The sequence below is a fragment of the Takifugu rubripes genome, chromosome 21, assembly GCF_901000725.2.
Source record: "Takifugu rubripes chromosome 21, fTakRub1.2, whole genome shotgun sequence".
Classification (NCBI taxonomy): Eukaryota; Metazoa; Chordata; class Actinopteri; order Tetraodontiformes; family Tetraodontidae; genus Takifugu; species Takifugu rubripes.
The window spans coordinates 9,496,050-9,516,132 of record NC_042305.1 but is presented as its reverse complement, the minus strand read 5'-3'; the positions used below and the strand labels follow the sequence as shown (position 1 = coordinate 9,516,132).

The 20,083-nt window shown below is 46.5% G+C and overlaps 1 protein-coding gene across 7 annotated transcripts in view; it reads right to left on the bottom strand.

Moving 5' to 3' along the window:
• The window catches only part of cux2b (cut-like homeobox 2b), a 67,788-nt gene that overhangs the window by 21,711 nt on the left and 25,994 nt on the right, over positions 1–20,083 (bottom strand). For all 7 annotated transcript variants that reach the window (XM_029829945.1, XM_029829946.1, XM_029829950.1 and 4 more), the window contains exons 2-3: positions 17,104–17,214; positions 16,023–16,070 (exon numbers count right to left, since the gene is read on the bottom strand). In XM_029829945.1, coding sequence (XP_029685805.1) covers positions 16,023–16,070; positions 17,104–17,214 — 159 coding nt within the window. The remainder of the gene's footprint in view (positions 1–16,022; positions 16,071–17,103; positions 17,215–20,083) is intronic.

The window sequence follows — 20,083 nt, the reverse complement described above, 5'->3', positions numbered from 1 at the left end:
TGACGCTACGTGAACGGCCCCGGCCACAGGTTGATTTTAAAAGCAGGAGGAATAGCGGGAGAGGGACGAAGAAAAAAGGCACTGCGCCATGACTCTTCATGCAGCAGCAAGAGTGGGCAGAACACAGCCGCTGGGATGAGGCTGCTGGGAAATACTTACTGATAAGACTATGAGAATGCTTACAGTACCCGCTGGTGAGAGAGAACGAGCAAGCATGCGCTGAGCAGAGAGACACAAATGGGACAGAACAAATAGAGGGAGAAGAATGATGAGCTACTGAGAGAGACAACGGAAAAGAGAGGTTCCCATAAAGAGCGCAATTAGCAATTATGCAGTCGTCAATTACAATTATCACAACTGGTGATTATGCAATTATCACTCCAAATCATCATTTTCCCCTTCTGCCTTACCAGTTTGCCACCCCCTGTGATTTGGTTGTTTTGAGGAACAGGCGGCGATGATGCAGGTGATTAGAGTGTGTGACTATGATGAGTTTGTTGGGTGGGTGTCGAGCCAAGGCAGAAAAGCACGTGCGTGTGCTTGTGCGCCCAGTTCCCTGATACACTATTCCCTCCTAAAGGTGACTGTGGTTGGCGACGCTGGGTAGGTGTTTGGGGACAGCAAATGCATGGTTCCACGGTCCCTGAGGCCTCTAAATTACCTGTCATCTTTCTCATGATGCAAAGGTCAGCGCACAATCATCGGGAGTCCAACCTACAGTGCTGCTCACCGAGAACCGGTCCAGCCCACAGGCTGACAGGATGTCACAACAACCCCAATTCCGCTCCATGCTTATTAGAACAGAACAGTGGGAAGCCCACTGCCACTGCAACACTGCTTGTCACAACACTTTCCAGAGGAATTCGCTGGGTTCCTGGCAACAGCTCTGTGTTGGTGCAAGTGTTGGGCAAACAAGGTAGCATACGCATTATTACTATCCACTATTAATGTAGTAATGTTTTTTTTTTTTTTAAAGAAAAGTTAGCCATTCCATGGTATATCGCCATTGCGGGAGTCTTTTTTAAATCACCATTGAACATGTCAACCAGAATTCTGGTTCCATTGTATTTATTATGGCCCTAAAAACATTTATCAACATGTTATGCCGATTAACGGATCTTAATGTCCTGCATTAAGGTCCTGTACAAATCAATATAAAAAGTCCAACACCCCCCCCCCCCCTCCAAATAAAGCTGGAATTTATCTGAATCCAGCTCCTTAATGATGTCTGCTTAATGGCCGAGCGCCATGGAGAAGCCCGCATCGCTCATGCCAGTCATGACTCAGATGTTTCAATACCGCAAGCTGGAAAATTGCTGCCGGTACATTTGACCGTTAAGTTAAAAAACAAACGGAAAACCTCGCTTTAGTCGCAGGGAAAGCAGAATATTGTGGCGCCGCCACGCAGCACATTTGCGGCCGTCACTGCTGTCATGTAGGTTCGGAGGAGGTGTACGGGGAAGAGAGATGAGCTGGTGAGGAGTGACTGATGAGTGGGAGGAGGAGAGGGGGCAGAGGTAGACGCCGCTGCACTACGGTCTGGACAGCAGAGCGCCCGTGCACACACACACGTGTGCGCCGACGCACGCACTTGAACTTGCGAAGCACGCAAACTTCATTTCACGCTCGTGCAGACGCGTGCGACGCGCAGAGTGGGTGTTTGGGGGGAGATTTAATCATGGTGACACCCATCGAGGACCAGCAGCACGGCAACGGCCGTCTCTGGATGCCCGGTGAGATGAGCATTCAGAACAGTGACACACATCTCGTCGCCACGTCAATTCCGATCAGCGGGGCCCGTCATTCAACGCGCTGCCTTTGCCAGAGACAGACACCGCCGCTGCCACTCTACCTCTGCGAAGCTGCCGCCTCAGCCAAATAAAGGGCCTGTGCTGACCAGGATTCTTCTGTACCATTTATTCACGCCTGATGGGGATACGTTACAACACAGTGACAAAAGCAGGATGAAAATGCAACTTGATTTATGGCGGCCGCGTCAGACAAGGCTGCCTTTATTTGAACAGATCTGTAGGAGGATTTGTGCATATTGTACAACAAATATTTGCGTGGCTAAACCCCATTGATCCCCCTCCCCCCCCATCCTTACCGCTTGCAGTGCTCACACTGACATAACTAGCATGCTAATATGTATATACTGTATATTATATATATATATTAAATTTAGCTGCACGAAATAATTTAGGAGTTACATTTTATGAAAAGATGGATTATACAGATTTAAGGCGTATAACTGGAAAAACATTCATTGTGCGATGAATCTGAGCTTTTATCTTTACGCATGACAACTTTTAGGTGTTCATATTCTCTCTGAAACTACTTTTCTTCTCCAAAGTAGCTTTTATGAATTCATAAGATTGCATTTCAATTGGCGCTGATCTCCTTTCAATTTGACCTTGAAACTCTTTTGCTGGTTATGAATGATGATGATATGTCTGTTTTCATGTCCTGATTTAGGGATAGAAAGTTCTTTTGTGGTACACGTTAATGCGTTTCCCTTGAATACAAGACGGTCCAACTGAGACATTTTTCCATCAACCAAAAATAAACCCCAACGGCAATAATAACCCAGGCGGTGATGAGAGCAGATCTCCATAGATCAAGGTGGATCTGACGTAATGAAGATGGACGTGATGCACAGAGCAGCAGGAGAAACAGGACATGGCACAAAATTAAGCCCAGATCAAAGGACCTGCTGTCTCTGCCATGCAGCAGGTGCCTTCCGCATCCCCACCAGCAACAGGCATCAGAAGCAGAGCGATATCCGCCCTCTTGGTGGAAACTAAAAAGCAACATCCTCTCCACAAGCTTCACAAAGTCACTGTAAAGTCAAAGTCGAGAGTCTGCGAGAGACAAAAACATATCTTTTTTGAATGACTTTGTAGTTCAAAAGCCTCCAGTTGTCATTTTATTTGAGCTGGCACTTTCAAATATTTGATGCTGCGAATGACCTAAACCTTCAGAACGTGCCTGCTGAAAATCTATCCATCACGGTGCGATGGGAGGGAGCGGAGGCGTGCCGAAGCCGAGGGGAAGGTACCGGTTCCCGTGGAGCTGTGGAAAGGTGTAATATGTGCACCCGGACTGGCGCTCACAGGAATGCAGGAAGTTTGAGCGAGGGCTAATTATAAGAATACAGTGCCCCCAATATCCCAGAGCAGGGATATGCTCGCGACCATGGCTACAGCAGATGGGGTGTCATGGGTAACTGTGCCAATGTGAGTCAAAGCCCTGGAGTTGATGGACCCTGGCAGGTCACTTGGCAGAGCAACCCTAGCGAGGGCGAGACACAGCTGCAAATTCTGCCCTCAGACACATGTTGACAGTGTTTCTACAGTCCTGCTGACACTAGTCAAGGTGAGACAGCATGGCACACGGGGAGAACGAGCGCACCGGAGAGAGAAGGCGCTGCCGTGATGGATAGCGTTCTCCATCCAGCTCTCCTCTCGCTCACTCTTAGAAGGCTGGTGACTTTCCAGTGAGGCAATTATCATTGTGGAATGCATAATAGCCTAATTAATTACAGGTGTCAGCGCAGCCATTGTTTCAGCATGGAGGAACATCATGCCAAAGCATCCACTAAAACGAGCGCGGCTGATGAACGACCCTCGCATGGCGTCTAGGAGAAAGCAGCTGATGGAGGGAGCGATCGCCGCGGAAACGAGCCGCAGCCTGCCAAACGGTTCTGTGTCTGCTGCTAACAGAAGATGGATTGGAAACACATGGCAGAAGAATTAGCTTCATTATTTGCTTGATAAATCAGCTGTTGTCAATCACGCCCTTTAGAGGAAGTCCCTCTGTAGGCCAACGCAAGGTGGGGACCAGTGGTGGAGACGGAGGAATAAAAAAGACAAGACCGAAGCGCAAACGTGCCCTGGTGTAAAACCTAAAATACATGTGTGTGTCTCCGTGGCTGCAGGCTGATAGTTGCTCCCCCCCTCGGGCAGAGGGGCTGGTTGTAGAGCAACACTGAGTCTAATAGGAGCCGGCGCCACCGCCGTATGCAGCGCTGCTCGCTCCCACTGTGAGAAGAGTTTTACATAATTAATGACTGTTGATGTTTCCCAGGTAGTCGCCCAGCAAATTCACTCCAGACTCGCCTGCCACCGTCGGCGGCTCCGCCGAGAACGAGCGACACCGGAACAGACAGCTTACATTACAGGCATAAATAAGGCAATTTTGTACAGTGTCTTCAGACATTACTGTAAGGAGTAGTGTGTGTGTGTGTGTGTGTGTGTGTGTGGGGGGGGGGGGGGGGGTTCAGGACCGACGATTCTGCTTGCTTCAGAGGAAACGTTTAGAAAGAGCTTTTCTGTGTCTCCATGCCTACAGAGAATTTGATCTCTGAGTAAAACTGCTCCCTTTAGTGTTTTTATAATTCGGTGTGCCGTTGCAGACGCGCAGGCAGAAGCACGCCGCCTCTTCAAGATAACAGTTGACGGTTCCAGACGAATGGTTGAACCGTCTGCATGAGTCAGTCTAATCTGAATGTCGATCTTAATACATGTGAGTCTGGCGGTCTGGGTTTGTGTGTTCCAGACCACCAGCAGCGTGGCGGAAAAAGCATCGGGGCCTTGAACGCATCACTGGGAGGCTGTCCACATTTATACTGGAGCATGTTAAATTAAACATTTAAACATGACACCAAGGGAAGGCTATTTTTTACTGCTCTTGGCCCACTAGTCATTATTAATTTGTAATAACCTTTAAGGCTTTTCGATGTCATACATATTTTACAGAGAGATATCACTCTCAGCTCGACTGGAGAGGGCCTGTCGATGACATATCACCAAAGGGAAAGCTTCCTTCGCGTGCTATAATTAGGACCAGGTGAAGCTACAGATAAACGAGTTTACGGCCAGTGAAACCCTAATGCACCGGCGCCGTGTCAGGCCAGTAAAAAATAAGACACCGGTGAAGGATTTGCAACGAAAGAAAAAGCAAAATGTTGTTTCTAAGTTCATCTCAGCCGCATAAATCAGCACAGGCTGCACACTTGGAGGGGGGGCAAGGAGACAGAGCCGCCTCTCTCCTTCATATCCCCGGTCGGAGGGCCGCCAAGGCCAATATTGCTCCCACTCTGCTGGGAGGTCCTGCGCGCCCGCTGGAAGGCTGCCTAAAGCTCGTGTTCATCTGTGCCAACATGCCACTAAAAGCTGTAATACAAATGAGGCCTGTTTGGTTAATGCACGCCAGCTGACCTCTGCTGCCAGGCGTTTGATGTCATGATTGTAATGACCGGCTTTCCTGCCCCATCACTCACACACAATGTGACAGGCGCGAGGCGATATTTTAGTTTGAGTAAACGAGTGCTAATCAGATGAGATCCCCGCAACAGCCTGAGCCCAGGTTGAAATGCAAATTGCACGTATAATTGGCAAGTGCTCGAAACGTGTCTTTACGCGTTTCTCAAAGAGGTGCTGGTCCGGCACTAATACGTTAATCTTGGCTATCCGTCAGTTTAAATATTGTCAGTTTGGGTGGTCATGAGGCGGTAACGTGAACCTGAATCAAGGCAGATTCGAAGAGCCGCAACTCAACTCCGTCACTCTTCTGATCAGGACTTTGTGGATACGTCAAGCATCGACTGGGGAGGGATCAATGAGCAGAGAACCGCTCAAACCAAGGCTAAAGTCACGTACCTGAAATGTTGTTTTAAAGGAAACAACTCGCCCCACATTTCTTTTCAATGAAATAATTGCGCAGGAAGGCACTCGGGAGCTCTAAATCAATTGTAACCAGTATATAAATAACTCCTGGTTATACGTGGGACCCAACTTTAGCAGTTATCTATTGGATGTTAAGCATTACATAACTCTCCATATGCTCAGAGTGCAGGACAATTCCATATGGGTTATAAATAAAGAAACCTGACGCACGGCTGCAGCCGCTGTGATTTGGGCAAGTTCTCACATGGGATGTCATAGTTCTGCAGCGCTAGACCAACTGCTATTTCAGGCTCTGCCTCATTAGAACATCCGCCGTGAGTGAACCCAAAAAAGGAATAACAGATTGTGCCAAAGACGTGTGGTTGGAAACGGCAGCGCACAGAGAGAACAGTGAAACGTCCGGACACATGGGGGGGGGGGGGGTTCAAGCCTGCCTGCAAATGCATTGTTAAGCCCAGCCAGGTGGTCTCGGATCTGCGTGGCGTGATCTGCAGGCTTCACCGACACACACGCAACTCGCCGTAAAGACCGCAAATTCACACGCCACAACCGCCGCATCCGACCGGAGAAGGTGTGCAGAGGCTGCAGAAGGGGACACTCCTGCAGGATGGGGGGAAAACACGCATTATTGCATGACTGCCTGTACCCGTCTGTGATGGTGTGTGTTATTCAGTGCACCCGTGGAGCCCGTGCACCCCCCCCCCCCCCACCACCACAACGGAGTCTGGCTAATTTAGTTAGGGAATAGCTGGCTGTCCTTCAGGTGAGCGGACAGCGATTGGTCTCAATATGAAATGTAATAAAACAAACCCATCACTGGATCTCCCTGCACCTTGGGCTGTCCTTCACATGTCTCACACAGAGGAAGACACGCGCGCACACCCACACACAAATGACCCCGGGGGGGGGGGGCGACTTAGATGTGTTATTTTGGAAGAAAGTGCACAAATAAAATAAATCCGTGAGACAAATATTGCTTCTAAATTACCTTCCATCTATTATTTATCAACACTGGCACTGATGCAATATTCATATGCTACACTATTTACATCTCAGCTGTCTGGAAAAGATAAAAAACAATTCCAGTCCTGCACAAGAAACCTTTAAAAGTATTTTGAAATGCATTGAACAAAAACTATGAACTGTAGTTTGTTTGTTGTCTTTTTTCACTGGGAAACAGCAGCACATGCCCTCATACTGTTATGTAGTAGTGTGTAAACGCACTCTTATCTTTTAAGCATCCAGTATTTGCACACCTAACCTGTGTAAACGGCTGTTGTGTAGCAACATATATGTGTATATGTAGCTAATGACGCAGCTCCTTTATGGAGTAGGAATACATTCTGTGTATGACCGTATTGTACAGTTGTGTAGTAGTACTGTACATTAGGAGAGTACCTAGAGGTTGTGCATCATGTTCTCTACTAGAATATAGAGGTAAAAGCTTTCTTACTTGCCACTGGGGTGTACTATTGTGTGGCTGAGCGTAATTATAAACGTCAGGAAATTCTACAAGAATTACATGATAAATTTTTTTTTTTAAATGCTGATTTGTGGCAAATTTCGAAGCACCGCTGGTTTCAAATGTTTGATTTACAGCTTTGCAGTCAGAAAGGTGACCCGCTCAAAAGAGTAAAGATTAGTCCGAGACGATTAATGTGGCCAAAATCACACAAAAGAGCTATAATAGATAGTTTTGAATAATGTTCTTGCCCCCATTTCCAAAATATGTCTTATGTGAAACAATCTTATGGGAGGAAAATTACTCCTTTTTGGAAAAATTAATAGAAAACACAAGAGCAATTAAAATGGTACATTTATTTATGACCTTTCACTTGTATCAGAGTACCAGGGAAGTTATCGGACTATATTGCATCCTTTCATGTCCTGTATATGAAAGGAGCTGAAACGTGGCTGCTTCTGTCCATTCCTGGTCACCAGCAACTTTGTAGCTTCCATCCCTTTGCCCGTCCCTTCAGACCCGGGCTGGGGTGGGTCCCTTCACTCCAGCAGATAAGCTGAAGCTCTCCCACTAAATCCACAGAGACCCAATTACAGGGACTGGAGGTGGAACCACGAGGAGATGCAAAAGTTCCCTTGCTTTAATTGAGGATGTGTTTAGCGCTCTCCTCAAGCCACCGAGGCCACTTAATGTCTTGGATGAAACAGAGTGCCCCGCGGTGGGACTTTAAAAACATATATCCACTCACGACAGAGGCAAAGAACACTCTCATCTGTGGTCTTAGATATTTAATGGCACGGGTTTGATTTCAGTTGTGTAAAGTAAAAATTAAGCAATCAGATCTCTTCAAAGTGTAAAAACACTTTTGATTTGTGGTCACATCGACTCTTTCATTTGAGGTGTACGATAGCAGAGCTTCTCCTCTTCCTGTTCAGAAAGTAACTTCTCTTGCAGCTGCTTGTTTAATGGAGCCACATGTTAATTAGTATTGTACTTAATCCCATATTAGAGAGACCCGAACTGTCAGGTCATATTAAAAACAATCGGTCCTAATGTTCGTGCATGTGACATTTGGAGCTGCTATCTCTCCCAGCAAAATGTTCCCTTGGTACTAATTGGCCTACTTTACGCTGTCTTTCTTTGAATTGCTACTTTCTTTATCATTTGGGATATTAGCTTTGACAAGCATCATCCCATATACCATAAGCCTGCAACACAAAGAGCAAAGCTGCATATTTTTCCTATGTAGTTTTGCAAGCAGAGCAGGAAAAATGGGAATTATTCACACCAGCATGTAATAATGTGAGGTCTACCTTCATGGGGCATTAATACAATTTGAAAGAAAAATAAAAGTTCAAACACTTAGCCAGCAGCGGCGTAACTTTGGCTTGCATTATTTAAGATGGGCTCCATCATTTTATCAATCTATCGATCTCTCAGCAGAAAGATGAAAATGGAAAAATAATGAGGCCGATGAATGCAGTGTAAAGAACATCAATGTGCAAAATTTAATTATCTGGAAAGAGAATGAAAATGTGTCCGCTGTTTTCTAAAACAAAAAAAAAGGGAAAGTGGGGGGAAAAAAGGAGCAGTTAATATTTTTCGTTCTCTGCATATTTTAATTACCAGATCAATCATGACGGCGTACGGCAGCGCTGCAGAGGGGAGAAAATTGCAAGTCTAAACGAAAAACAATAGGTTTGCTTTAAAGTCTTTGCTCTTTTGAAGTCTAAATTAAAAATTCAGGTGCCTTTACAAGAACCTGCTTCGGAAAGTTATGATATTTAATTAGCGTGTTTAGATTTTTTGCTGAAATTAGACTTCACAGCCGAGAGCCGCGCGAGATGAAGCCTGGTGTTCACGGGCGTTTAGCGGGGAGGGGTTGACGCTGCGGATGAACAGAAGAAATTAAATCACTCCAGCACATGTGGGCTGTGTATCCTGACAGAAGCTCGTGTTCTCTTGACTCGTGCTGCCACTGGGCTTGATCTGAGGCTGGGTTGCGCTGCTCAACAGAGCGGAGAAACAACTTTGCTTCTCCGTGTCTGTCACGGCTCCGATTCTGTGCCTGAAATCAGAGAATCGCGGCGTGGAATCGGTGGAGCACTGCTCTCCTGTTCTGCCTTTCCCCTCCCCGCATGAGCTTTTCCTGGTTTGTGCGAGCGCTGATGTTTATTTCTCTTGGCATGTCCTCGCCGGCACACAGGCCGCCGATTTCACACATTCTTATTGGCTAATTTGACTGTGCTCTTGCCAGCAGCTGAGGGGGAGCCGGGCGTCAGAGATCCTCAGACAGCGCTACTGCTTCTGCTAGTGTTGTTGCTCTTTGGCTCAGGGTGCCTGAAGGGAGCAGAGGAGGAGGATGAGGATAAGGAGGAGGAAAAGGGACGCTCTCACCTGTCTCATCACAAGTAGTTGACCGTGTTAGACTTGGGCGAGCGAGGTCTTAGAAAGCGCCTCTGAGATTAGTTACCGTGTGCCGTTGGCGAGTGTGTTTGGCAAAGGGTCAGAGGGGGGATGTGATTGCCTGTCTCTTAAGGTGACAGGGAATCAGAGGAGAGGCTGGGCAACCAGTCAGACGCCCAATATCGGCAGTGCAGTTGAGCCTGTGCGTGCGTCCAGCCTCAAACACGGCTAACATTTGCACAGCAGCAGCGCTCAGGCGTGACGTCTCCGGGCTATGAGGTTTGTGCTGTCAGGACGGTAGAAATTAAACCTGGCATAGCAGAGCAGAATGTGCTGAAACTCATCAATTCCACATGGCTAGAGAACCAAGCGCCTATTTATAACATCACCTCCCCCAACCGCCTCCTCTTTTTTACCTGGTGTGCATCCCTGGCTCTAAACACGCATCCATAATGATGAATACACCCAACTGGGACGCTCCGACAGGGCATCAGTCAGGACAGGAAAACAAACACGCCAACACACACACACACACACACACACGCACACACGCCATCAGATCACAGCACAGCAGAGGAGGGATAAGACTGACACGGGAACGGCTGATGGAAAGGCTGGAGCATCTCAGCATAAAAACACCCGGCAGAACCGCAACAATCAGTCAACGCGGCAGAAACAAACAAGGGCAGTCAGATATATTAAAGTTCTCCACAAGGCCCAATCTGCAGCTGGAAAGCGACGCACCACCGCTAAAATGCTGCCACCCAACCACTGGCGTCTGAATTAAGCGTACTTCACGTTAACTGTAGGAATTTTTGAGAAACACGCCGAAGGAAGAATTTGTGATAAATTACATGTGTGTGTGGGAAGAAAAATGTTTCCTCTTCCATAATGAGGACAAAAAAATACTTGTTTTTGCAACTGTATGACAGAAAAATGAAATTCCCTGTCCTATAATTTGATGTGAGCTGAGCCGCGCTTGCAAATGGCTGATGGGTTTGAAGCTATTGGCAAGAAATGCATCCTTGAACTTTGAACACAACAGTGCAAAGGGTCACGCACATGGCAGTGGCTCTATTCTGAATTATTTTTCTCCAAACTGGAAGAGGAAACTTCCCAATAGTCAAAATCAATGGCTCACGGTAGCTGTGTCAGCATTCTGTTGCTACAATTTGAATGGCAAAATGTATTTGTTGTAAACGCAGCATATTGTCCTGCTTTACTTCGTCAGTGCGCCGATATGGGATTTTGGGTTTGTCCTGATGTGCAGGACAGGTGAGAGCGCACAAGGACCAATAACACTTCCACCTCCCACCCCTCCCCCGCTACTTCCTGTGCTCAGCTTCTCTTCCTCCCTCCTTCATTTCTTCCCTTTTCTTCCAGCATGAAGAGGACACAAGCAATAAACCAGCAGCAGAGAGATGCTGGTTTACATGGCCCTGGAGCCCATTATGTTCCCTACAATAGGCTGGAGGCCTGGACGTGCTGTGAATATGTAATGGTGTGGAGATCCTGGGCCTGGCCAGCTGCTCAATGAGCCTGAGAGCACTGAGCAGGAGATGGTATTAGAGATACCCTGTCAGGCCAGGACAGAGAGGTAGGAGGGTGTTGTAAATGCCCCTTACAGGAGACAGGCCAAGAATAATAACACAAATGGAATATTCAGAGGTAACTTCGAGGCAAGAATCTGCTTTATTGGCTCACAGATATTGGCTTATTATACACAATACACATAGGAATCAAAAATAACTTGATTTTAAAAGCGCATGCAGCCTCGAAGCAACCGCACAATTCTGCAGCTCACTTTCTTCTGACCCTACCTTCCCAAGTTAGCCATCCATTCTAGCAATCTGCGGCTAATAACTGCAAGTTTAGCCCGTGATGAAGATCTGTCTTCATTGGGCTAGAAAAGCTGTAGCGTCGCAGCACATTTTTCCTAACGGCACAGTCCCTCATCTATGAAAGTGCCATAGAACCCCTCAGACAATTAAGCAGGGAAAAGCTTTATGACCGTTAGACTCACTCGGCGAACGGCGCTCTCACCGCCGGCGCTGCCAGGAGCGCTGGCTCGTGCAGAAAGGTAATTACGGAGCCTCTCGTAATGACATGGAGGAAGCTTGCGTCATAACACCCACAGCCTTTTATCATAGCGCTGTAATTAATTATCATCTTATACGCTTTGATTCATTCCAGTATTCATAACATATTCATACATTCAAGAGAAATTATCATTTCCTTCAGGAATTATTCAGAAAGGGGGAAGAACTGGTCGTCTCTCGATGAATGATCAAAGGCGGTGTTTGTCTACCTCGCCGTGTGGGAGGCCGGTTCACTACGGGACAGGAAGACGTGGACGCTCCATCTAACCCCTGTCAGTCAGTATAATGCCTCTAAACTGATAACTATAACTGCCTCTAAACCATTGTGCTAATGGTGCAATTAAAAATCACGTCAAACTCATAAAATGTGTCCCCTGTTTATGGTGATGATGCACTACTTTCAATGCAATACCTAAACTATCCATACGTGTGCTTTAAAATTCATATTTGTGAAGAAAGTTCATCAACATTGAAGTTAAATAATAAAAAACACCCGCCAGTATTTGACCTGGTATGAATTTAACTTATTGGTATCGATCTAATAGCTCTATATATCTGACATCATTAATTACAGTCCCTTAACACAAATCAGCAGCTGAGGTGAGAAACTGCATCCATTTTACATTTATTCACTCCATTTCTGAGTTGAAAAGCTCCTGCATAATCAAAATATCTTCTCGACTCTCACGCAAAACAACAACAACAAGAGCACATAAAAACATTGTCTTCCCCCACATCATCACTTCTCCACCTCAGGGGAAGAAATGGCACAGTTAGACTCCTAAACAGGTGTCCACCAGCCCCCAGTTTGTGGTGTTTTAATAGCTGTTTGATGTTTTTGATGTCTAGTCAGCTCAATAGTACCTTGCTGCTTCGTAATGAGGGCCAATAATGATTCCTGAGCTTGAGGGGTTAATGGTATGTAACCGGCAGAGCTGCTAATTACACGTTACAAACTATTTATCAGAATCTCCATCTGCACAAGCACCACAACTCTCATTGTGCACGCTAAATTACTCCACGGATTATCATTGTAAAGCAAGTTTCAGTAATTAGGGGCCCATACTGCTGTTTTCTTTTTCTGAAAGTGCCAAATGACATCAAGAGTAGGGAAGGAAAAATAGAGTCACTTGTTAATTTGGGCCCGATTTTCAGATTTGTACAGGCTGAACGAGAGGAGAAAGGAACCAGCCTCTGTTAAACTGGGAGGAAAAAAGACTAAAAACAAGAAATCTGCCACAGTTTCTCTTTTCTTGTCACCTCACGAAGGTTTGTCCTGAGGGAACTTTGTACCCGACAGTGAGAAAGGGGTGTAAATTGCATTGGCAGAGTCAGCATCGTCTTGGTGAGACTTGGTGATCGCCACGTTATGCGAGAGCAGCCGTCGTTTCGTGAACAAGCCGCGAGGTCCGATGGGCCCTCCGTCCCTCCAGCGACTGGTTATTTGAGAAATAACTGTCGCATCCCTCAGCCCCAAAGGTGTACCTGGGACCACGGAGACGTGTACCACCTCTTTTCTGCTTCTTCGCTGTAAATTTTTATTAAAAGTACCTTCATTATAAGAGAGTGTTCATTATAAACCAAAAAACGCTGGTCTCCCAGGGCTCTGTGGATTAATAAGGACAGCGGTGTATTTTAAGCCGTAAACTCAGCTCCTCACTGTCCTTAATCTCCTTCCTACTTCACAAGGCCAAATTAACACCTCTCCTCAGCTCTGACGGGACCTCATTAGCAAACTTCCAGGGAAAGAACGAGAAGAAGAGAACGAAAAAGACGAGAAGAAGGAGGGAAGCGACCAATGACAGCCACCAGCTCTGGGATTAACCCTTTCTCCTCCTCCTCCAGTTCCTTCGGAAAAAAAAAAAAGCAAAACTAGGTCGGCAACGTGTTTCTAATCAGTCGCCTGGTTAGCGATAATTAGGAGGCGAGGTTGGACGGGAGAAGAGAGAGAAAGTGGGTGGGGAACATTGAAATGAAAAAGAAAAGAAAGAGAACCTGTCATGTCGCAAACACTTCAAAGGAGCCGAGTTTTCTTTTAGAAGTGGCATAAAGAGGGTCCAAATACCATGAGGCACTCCTCTGGGCCTCTGAACTGGGAGGCTGGTTGGGGGGGTGCATACACACACACACACACACGCACACACACACACACACACACACACACACACACACACACACAGACGTTCTACTATTTACCACCTGTGTTGAGTAAGTTACTTCCATAATTATGCAGGATATTACGATGCTTCTATGACATGTCATCATTTAAAAGTGCTGGTGTGAGCAGGGCGACGGAAATCATCGCTGGGAGCCAAAACTTTCCTTTGATCGATTAATTAGATCCCCCAGGGACGAGTGAAGGAGGACAGGTACAGGTTCAAGCAGCAGAAAACCCTTTCCGGGCACCCCAGACCCCCAAACCGAGGTAGGCGAGGCGGAGCGGCAACAGCCAAAGAAATGGGGCACCGAGGAACGCGGATGCAGCTGGGGCAGCAGGTGGCTGGGGTGGAGTCGGCGGCAGGAGCCGGAGCGCCAGCGCGCCGCTCCCTGGGCGACCCATTTTGTGGGCGGGCACTTAAGGGAGGCTGGAAGGAGGTGATTTATGCGAATCGCCCAAATGAAGCAGGGAAAAAGAAGCAAACGATTATTTGGAAAGGGAGTGATTTATTTCCTCCATCCTCCATGTCTGCCATGACAACGGACGCACGCAGGGGCGAACGCCGTGGAATTTCCCGCCGCTGCAGTGTAAATGCAATGCTACCCGTCCTTACTAGCATGCTACGACACCTCCTTGCCGGTAATAAGAATGTAAATTAAATGTACTGGTTACCCACCAGAGCACTGCTCCCCACCTGCACAGGGCAGCAGCAGGGGTGCTTTCGTCTGTCCCAGACCACGCACGCCAAACACGCATGTCCGACTCCACCTTCTCCCCCCGCAGAGCAGGCGGCGGTCCCACAGCTTACACTGGGGTCGCTGAGACTACCGCTGGGTAAAGTTCACAAGCCTCCACAAGCTGTTTGACATTACCAATAAGGTCAAAGTGTATCAGGAAACCACCAGAGGATTATATTATTACCGCGTGTCGACTCGCTCGCCGTGTCTCGAGACCAAAAACATAAATAAAACCCCCTGCATTTTCCACAAGCCCACTTCCTTATCAATGTGCAGAACGTGAAGCTGTGGAAGTTACACAAGAGAGCCCAAGAGGTACCCAGAGAGGCCTGCAGCTACCGGGGAAAAAAACAAAACAAAACACATCGCTCATTATCAACCATCTATTTTATCTACTGTGAAACATCTCCAGACTCCCAGTTGTCAGACATCAATGGTGCTTAAATTAATCCTGTGGGTTCCTGTTTGTGGAATAAAGACATGGAAGGGTGCGTCTGATATTTGTGTGACTTTACAGTAGAGTAATTGAATTAGTACACAAATCAACCGCAGCGTATTGCACTGAAGTGTAGCGCTGAAGGATGCGATGGCCCCCGCCAGAGCACACGCTTGCACAGGCATAGTCGATTAAAAAGCATTAAAAAGAATCTGCCAATAATCACTTCCAAGAGAACTGAACAATCCGTGCAGAGGGTTCTCATGTTTACTGATGATGGGGGTGGGGGGCTTTTCAGGTTAGTTTAGAGGGGAAAGGCAGAGTGAAAACATATTTGTGGTATCATTTCCATAAGGCCCAGCTTCACAGACCATAGCGCAGCTCGCAAATGTGATTTATGACCTTGGTTTAATGGCCGGAGCAGAGTCTTGCTGGGTATCAGATGACTTTTTCAATACGGCCACGTCAGAACCGGGCACGTGAATGCACCATCACAACAGGAAATGAGGGCTTGTCTCAGCCAAGAAAATATGAGAAACCAGATATCTTATCATCTAATGGGAGACGGTTACTATTTCACTTTGACAGAAAGGCATCAGTCAATAAACGCAAAGATGAGTGGCAAGATGGTAAAGTGAGCTGTGGATTCCTCGCTGCGTCTATCAGGTCATCCATCCCGACACAGTCGTCTGGCGCTGGCCAGTGTGCAGACTATATAAGCAGGAGAGCCCAGACCACATGGATTCACAGCCTGGCATGGATCCAGAGTACCCTTTGGTGCCAGGAGGCAGGGAAGGAATGAACTCTCCCTTCACCTAATAATAACATTAACAGGTCCTGTCCTCATAGTTCAGCCCACCTCCTTTACTGGTTACTGTTGCTCCGACCGATTGCATCACCTGTGCAAGAGCTACTTGCACAGGTGATGCTGGATATTTTTAACTTTTGCAGAATTGGAGGAAACGCTGAACAGCAGGCGTCCTATACTTCATTCTGCACGCTGCGTTAAAGCGCAATGGGAACATGCAGGGACTCACCTGGGCCTGGAAACTCTTGAGAACAGGTGCCACCATCTCCCGGACTTCCTGCAGACACAGAAAAAAAGACGGAGTCTCAGCGTTTTCTAGTTTGCAGAAGCTCCACCTGTTTCAGAATCAGAGTGGCCCCATTGAGGCACAAACAGCTCCATACGTAAGAGGAATGAAAAATCTTTAATGTTAATGGATTTTTTTTTTCTTCTTCCCATAGCCGCTCCTGCACAGTGTGTGTCTGCGTGTCTGTGAGGTATGTTGTTATGGGAATGTGGGTATTAGGGGATAAACCTAAAGGGTTTGGAAAGCGAAGCTTTCTCTTAGCTCACGTTAGCGCTCAAAGATCCAGACTTGCGCCAGCTCTCAGAGCCTCAGGTAAGGAGATTGTGCTGCCAGTGGTGACAGCCTGATCCCATCTTAAACACTTGTATTAAACTGACAAGATTACAGCACACCACTACAAACCCCACACAGACAGGCAGCGCAGCCACACAAAATAGCCTGCGGGCACATTTAGAAAATAGAAAGAATATTCTCTTTGACTTCAGCCAGGATGTCAATGGATGATCATTGGGAAGAAGATGAAAGAAAGATCCATTGATTGATGTTTTTTTTTTTTTCATTTAGACTTTTAGGGATTTAGTTCAATACAATACACCCTAAATGCCAGAAAAACGTGCGACACACAAGACACCAAATACACAATCCTACATACTGTAGATCCAAACTTAAAAGCTGCATTTATTTGACATATGTTGGTTAAAGTTAAGTTACATATGATATGGAATTAAAAGGAGTAACAGATAAACACCGACTGATGAGTGATGTCAGTATTGGTTGAAGGTGTTGATTGGATTCTAACACACACACACAGACACACACACACACACACTGACATACACACACACACACACACACATAACCTCCAGTCTCTGATCATGCTCAGCCAGGAGCCAACACTACTGCACGCTTCTAGATTTAAATATTAACAGACACACGGGATTATACGTGCGCCCCTGAATGTGAGAGAGATCCATGATGGTGCGGAATTGAGGACGAGGAAAATGGCATTTACAGTCGGACTCACCTCCGGGACATTTCTCTTGAACTCCCTGCTGAGCTCCACCAGGTGCTTGTGGGAATGTTCGCTCTCCTCCTGTCGGCCAGCCAGCTCAGACGCTACAGAGTTTAGCTCCCTCTGCAAACACAAGAAAGTCAGACATTGTGAGAGGAAGCCAGCGAGGGAAAGGAGAATGAGACGGCACTTAAGTGAGGCTGCCAGCGCTCGTCCAGGAAAGCTTAAGAGTGTACATAAATAAAAATTCACTGCTGAATATTAACAATGTAATCCTTCATGATCTCGCAGCAGTAATACTTACAGCCAGTCCCGGCCCATAAATAATTAAGCCAAAATAAATCCAATGGCTACAGAAGCAGAAGGCCTTTTAGATAATCAGTATTTGAAATAATCAATACATTTGCAACAGCTATAGAGCGCCAGTGAGGACGAGCGGGAGGGGGAGGGAAGCGAGAGAATGGACGTGGTCACGTGCAGAGACCCAATAACCTGACAAACACCCCCTGCAAACAAACAGCGCTTCTTCCCTCCTCTTTTCTTGGAAATTAGGTCTTTTTTTTCTTCTTCAAAAACACGCCTCACCCCGCCGTCATCATCAGTAGAGGTCAGATCTATTTTCAGCCTCTTCAACCTCGACCCCCCCCCCCCTCCCCCCATTGCCTGGACCGATCATTATATCGATTCATGCAGATACTCAATACCCGGCAGCAGCCTCCATAGCTTTAACAGAATTACCCTTTAGCTGCAACAACAGACCTGATCACCATTCCATTAATGCCCCCGTGCAATCTTTAGATGTCTGCCTGAGCGCGAACGGGTGCTCCACCCCGGCAACATGTCTGATCTGCTATTCAAAGCCGTCTATGTGGAAGGGACCCCACCACACAACCTTGCATTCATGCCGGACTCAGCTGCACCACATGCCATCTACAAATCCAATATTATCGATCAGTCATCCAATTCTGGGCTCTTTGAGCAAACAGGGGGGAAAAAAGAACAGATTCAGACTCTCCTGTAGCGGAACAGCTTCCCCTTTCTCATCATTTTGACTGCAATTCTCAGTAATTGATGAGGATACTCTCTTTGTAACTGCTGGGTTACGACGTAAAAAGTGGAGTTACCACTGTGAATTTATATATGACGGTGGGAAATTAAATAGCCTGTGTTTTAATTAATCTGCAGATATACTTAAAGGCAATTTAATAAATCTTAATGCAAGGAGAGGGAGAAAGAGAAGGGTGAGACTTTGGCGGCCACCATCCCGCGAGGGGGGACAAGGAAGTAGACCATTAATTGAAGGGCTGTTGGTTCAAGTCCCTGGACTGACGTGTATTCTAAAGTTTTACACTCCGATAACAGAACTTTTCAGGCCGTCCACGAGGAAAGCAGATATCGCGCCAATATTAGCCTAAATTAGAGTTTCGAGCATTATATTCACTGCATATTCTGGTTGAAGAGGAGAGCCAACATCTGAATAGCAACAACCATCAACAATATACTGTATGTGTGAGAGCCAAAGGGGTTTTCAATGCCACTGAACATGTTAATACGTTACAGACAGAGTTTACCTTTGTTTACATAAAGATAAAAGATAAGGCTAGGCTTATAAAATGTTTACCTTACATTGCAAAAGAAAAAGGACAAATTTGAAGAGCCTGAAATGGTGAATAGTTCCAATATATCAAAATCATCAACGCATAACTACATTTGCTGCAACGGTTCTACATTTACAAAATACGGCTCTGTAGGATAAGGCGACAGGACTTTATAAATTCTAGTTAGTCCATCTAGGATGAGCCTTCCTGCAGATTAGAGAGTGGGCTTCAGAAGCTAGCCAACCTCTACTAGATTCAAATGGCCCCAGACTGGTTAATCTTGCCAAGAGAAAATTCCTCTAGAAGTGACTTTGAGTGGATTTTATAAAGTACTTAAGCTATAACTGTGGTGAATCTAAGTCCTCCGGTGCTTCAGTGGCCTCTGCAAAAAGCTGAGTTCACTTTTTTATTGCAGCTTAGTGGATGACAATTGTGAACGCTCATGCTGTATGCAGCCTGAACGGTGCTAACATAATGGCATGGTTATTTTGAAAGCACCCCCACAGCTTCTAGACCATTACAAGGGAGGGGAGTCTGGGCAACAGCCCATCAAATGAAACATACTGCCTGCCTTTCCGGAAAGAAGCGAAGCAGAAAAGCCCGTTTGCTACTTTTGGTTGTCTTTCTCAGATTGATGATGGGAAGAACTACACAATGTAGTGTTTCCCAGTGCTCTCCCCAGAGACAAAAGACAGATACCAAAGAAGATTTTTCCTCTGCTTCCTAATCAGACGTGATCCAATTCAACCTATGACCAGGGCAACTGTGTCAGTTAAAAGTCACTTATCTGCCTCCATTTGGGTTGGGATGATGTTGGGTTCCATCATCCCTTAAACATTTGCAAGTGTTTACAATTACTTGAATGCTTACAGAGAAGTCGTTGCACAGAGGAGTTGGGCATAGATCATTTGACAGGTTTTAAAACGGGCGATTGGGACCAAATTTTCAGTGTGTGGCAGCCAGGTCAATAGCGACCTCCTGTCATTAAGCCTCTGCCAGTCAAACATCCAGCCAGAATTGATGAGTTTCCTCTGGGGAGGGCAGAGCTGTCACTGGAGCTTCCAGCACAAGAAGGAGGGATTTTAAACACGTCCTGGCTCACTCAAGTCGGTCTGCCAGCTATAGCAACCTATGCTACACCCAAGTTTATTGGCTTTAATGGGATGGAGGCAGGCTACCGGCGGTCACTTGAGGCTTGATGGACTGTTGAACGACACAAAAGAAGCTGGCAATTGTGACTCAGGGGTCGCCAAAGCTCTGCTCAAATAGATAAAAGTGGATAGATGTGAGTGTTTCTGCATGATTTTAGCAGGAATCACTACAGAGAGTAGTCTAACAGGACAAGGGGGAAAAGGACGTTGAGTTAATTGAGAAGTACGCTGACTCTTGTTCAA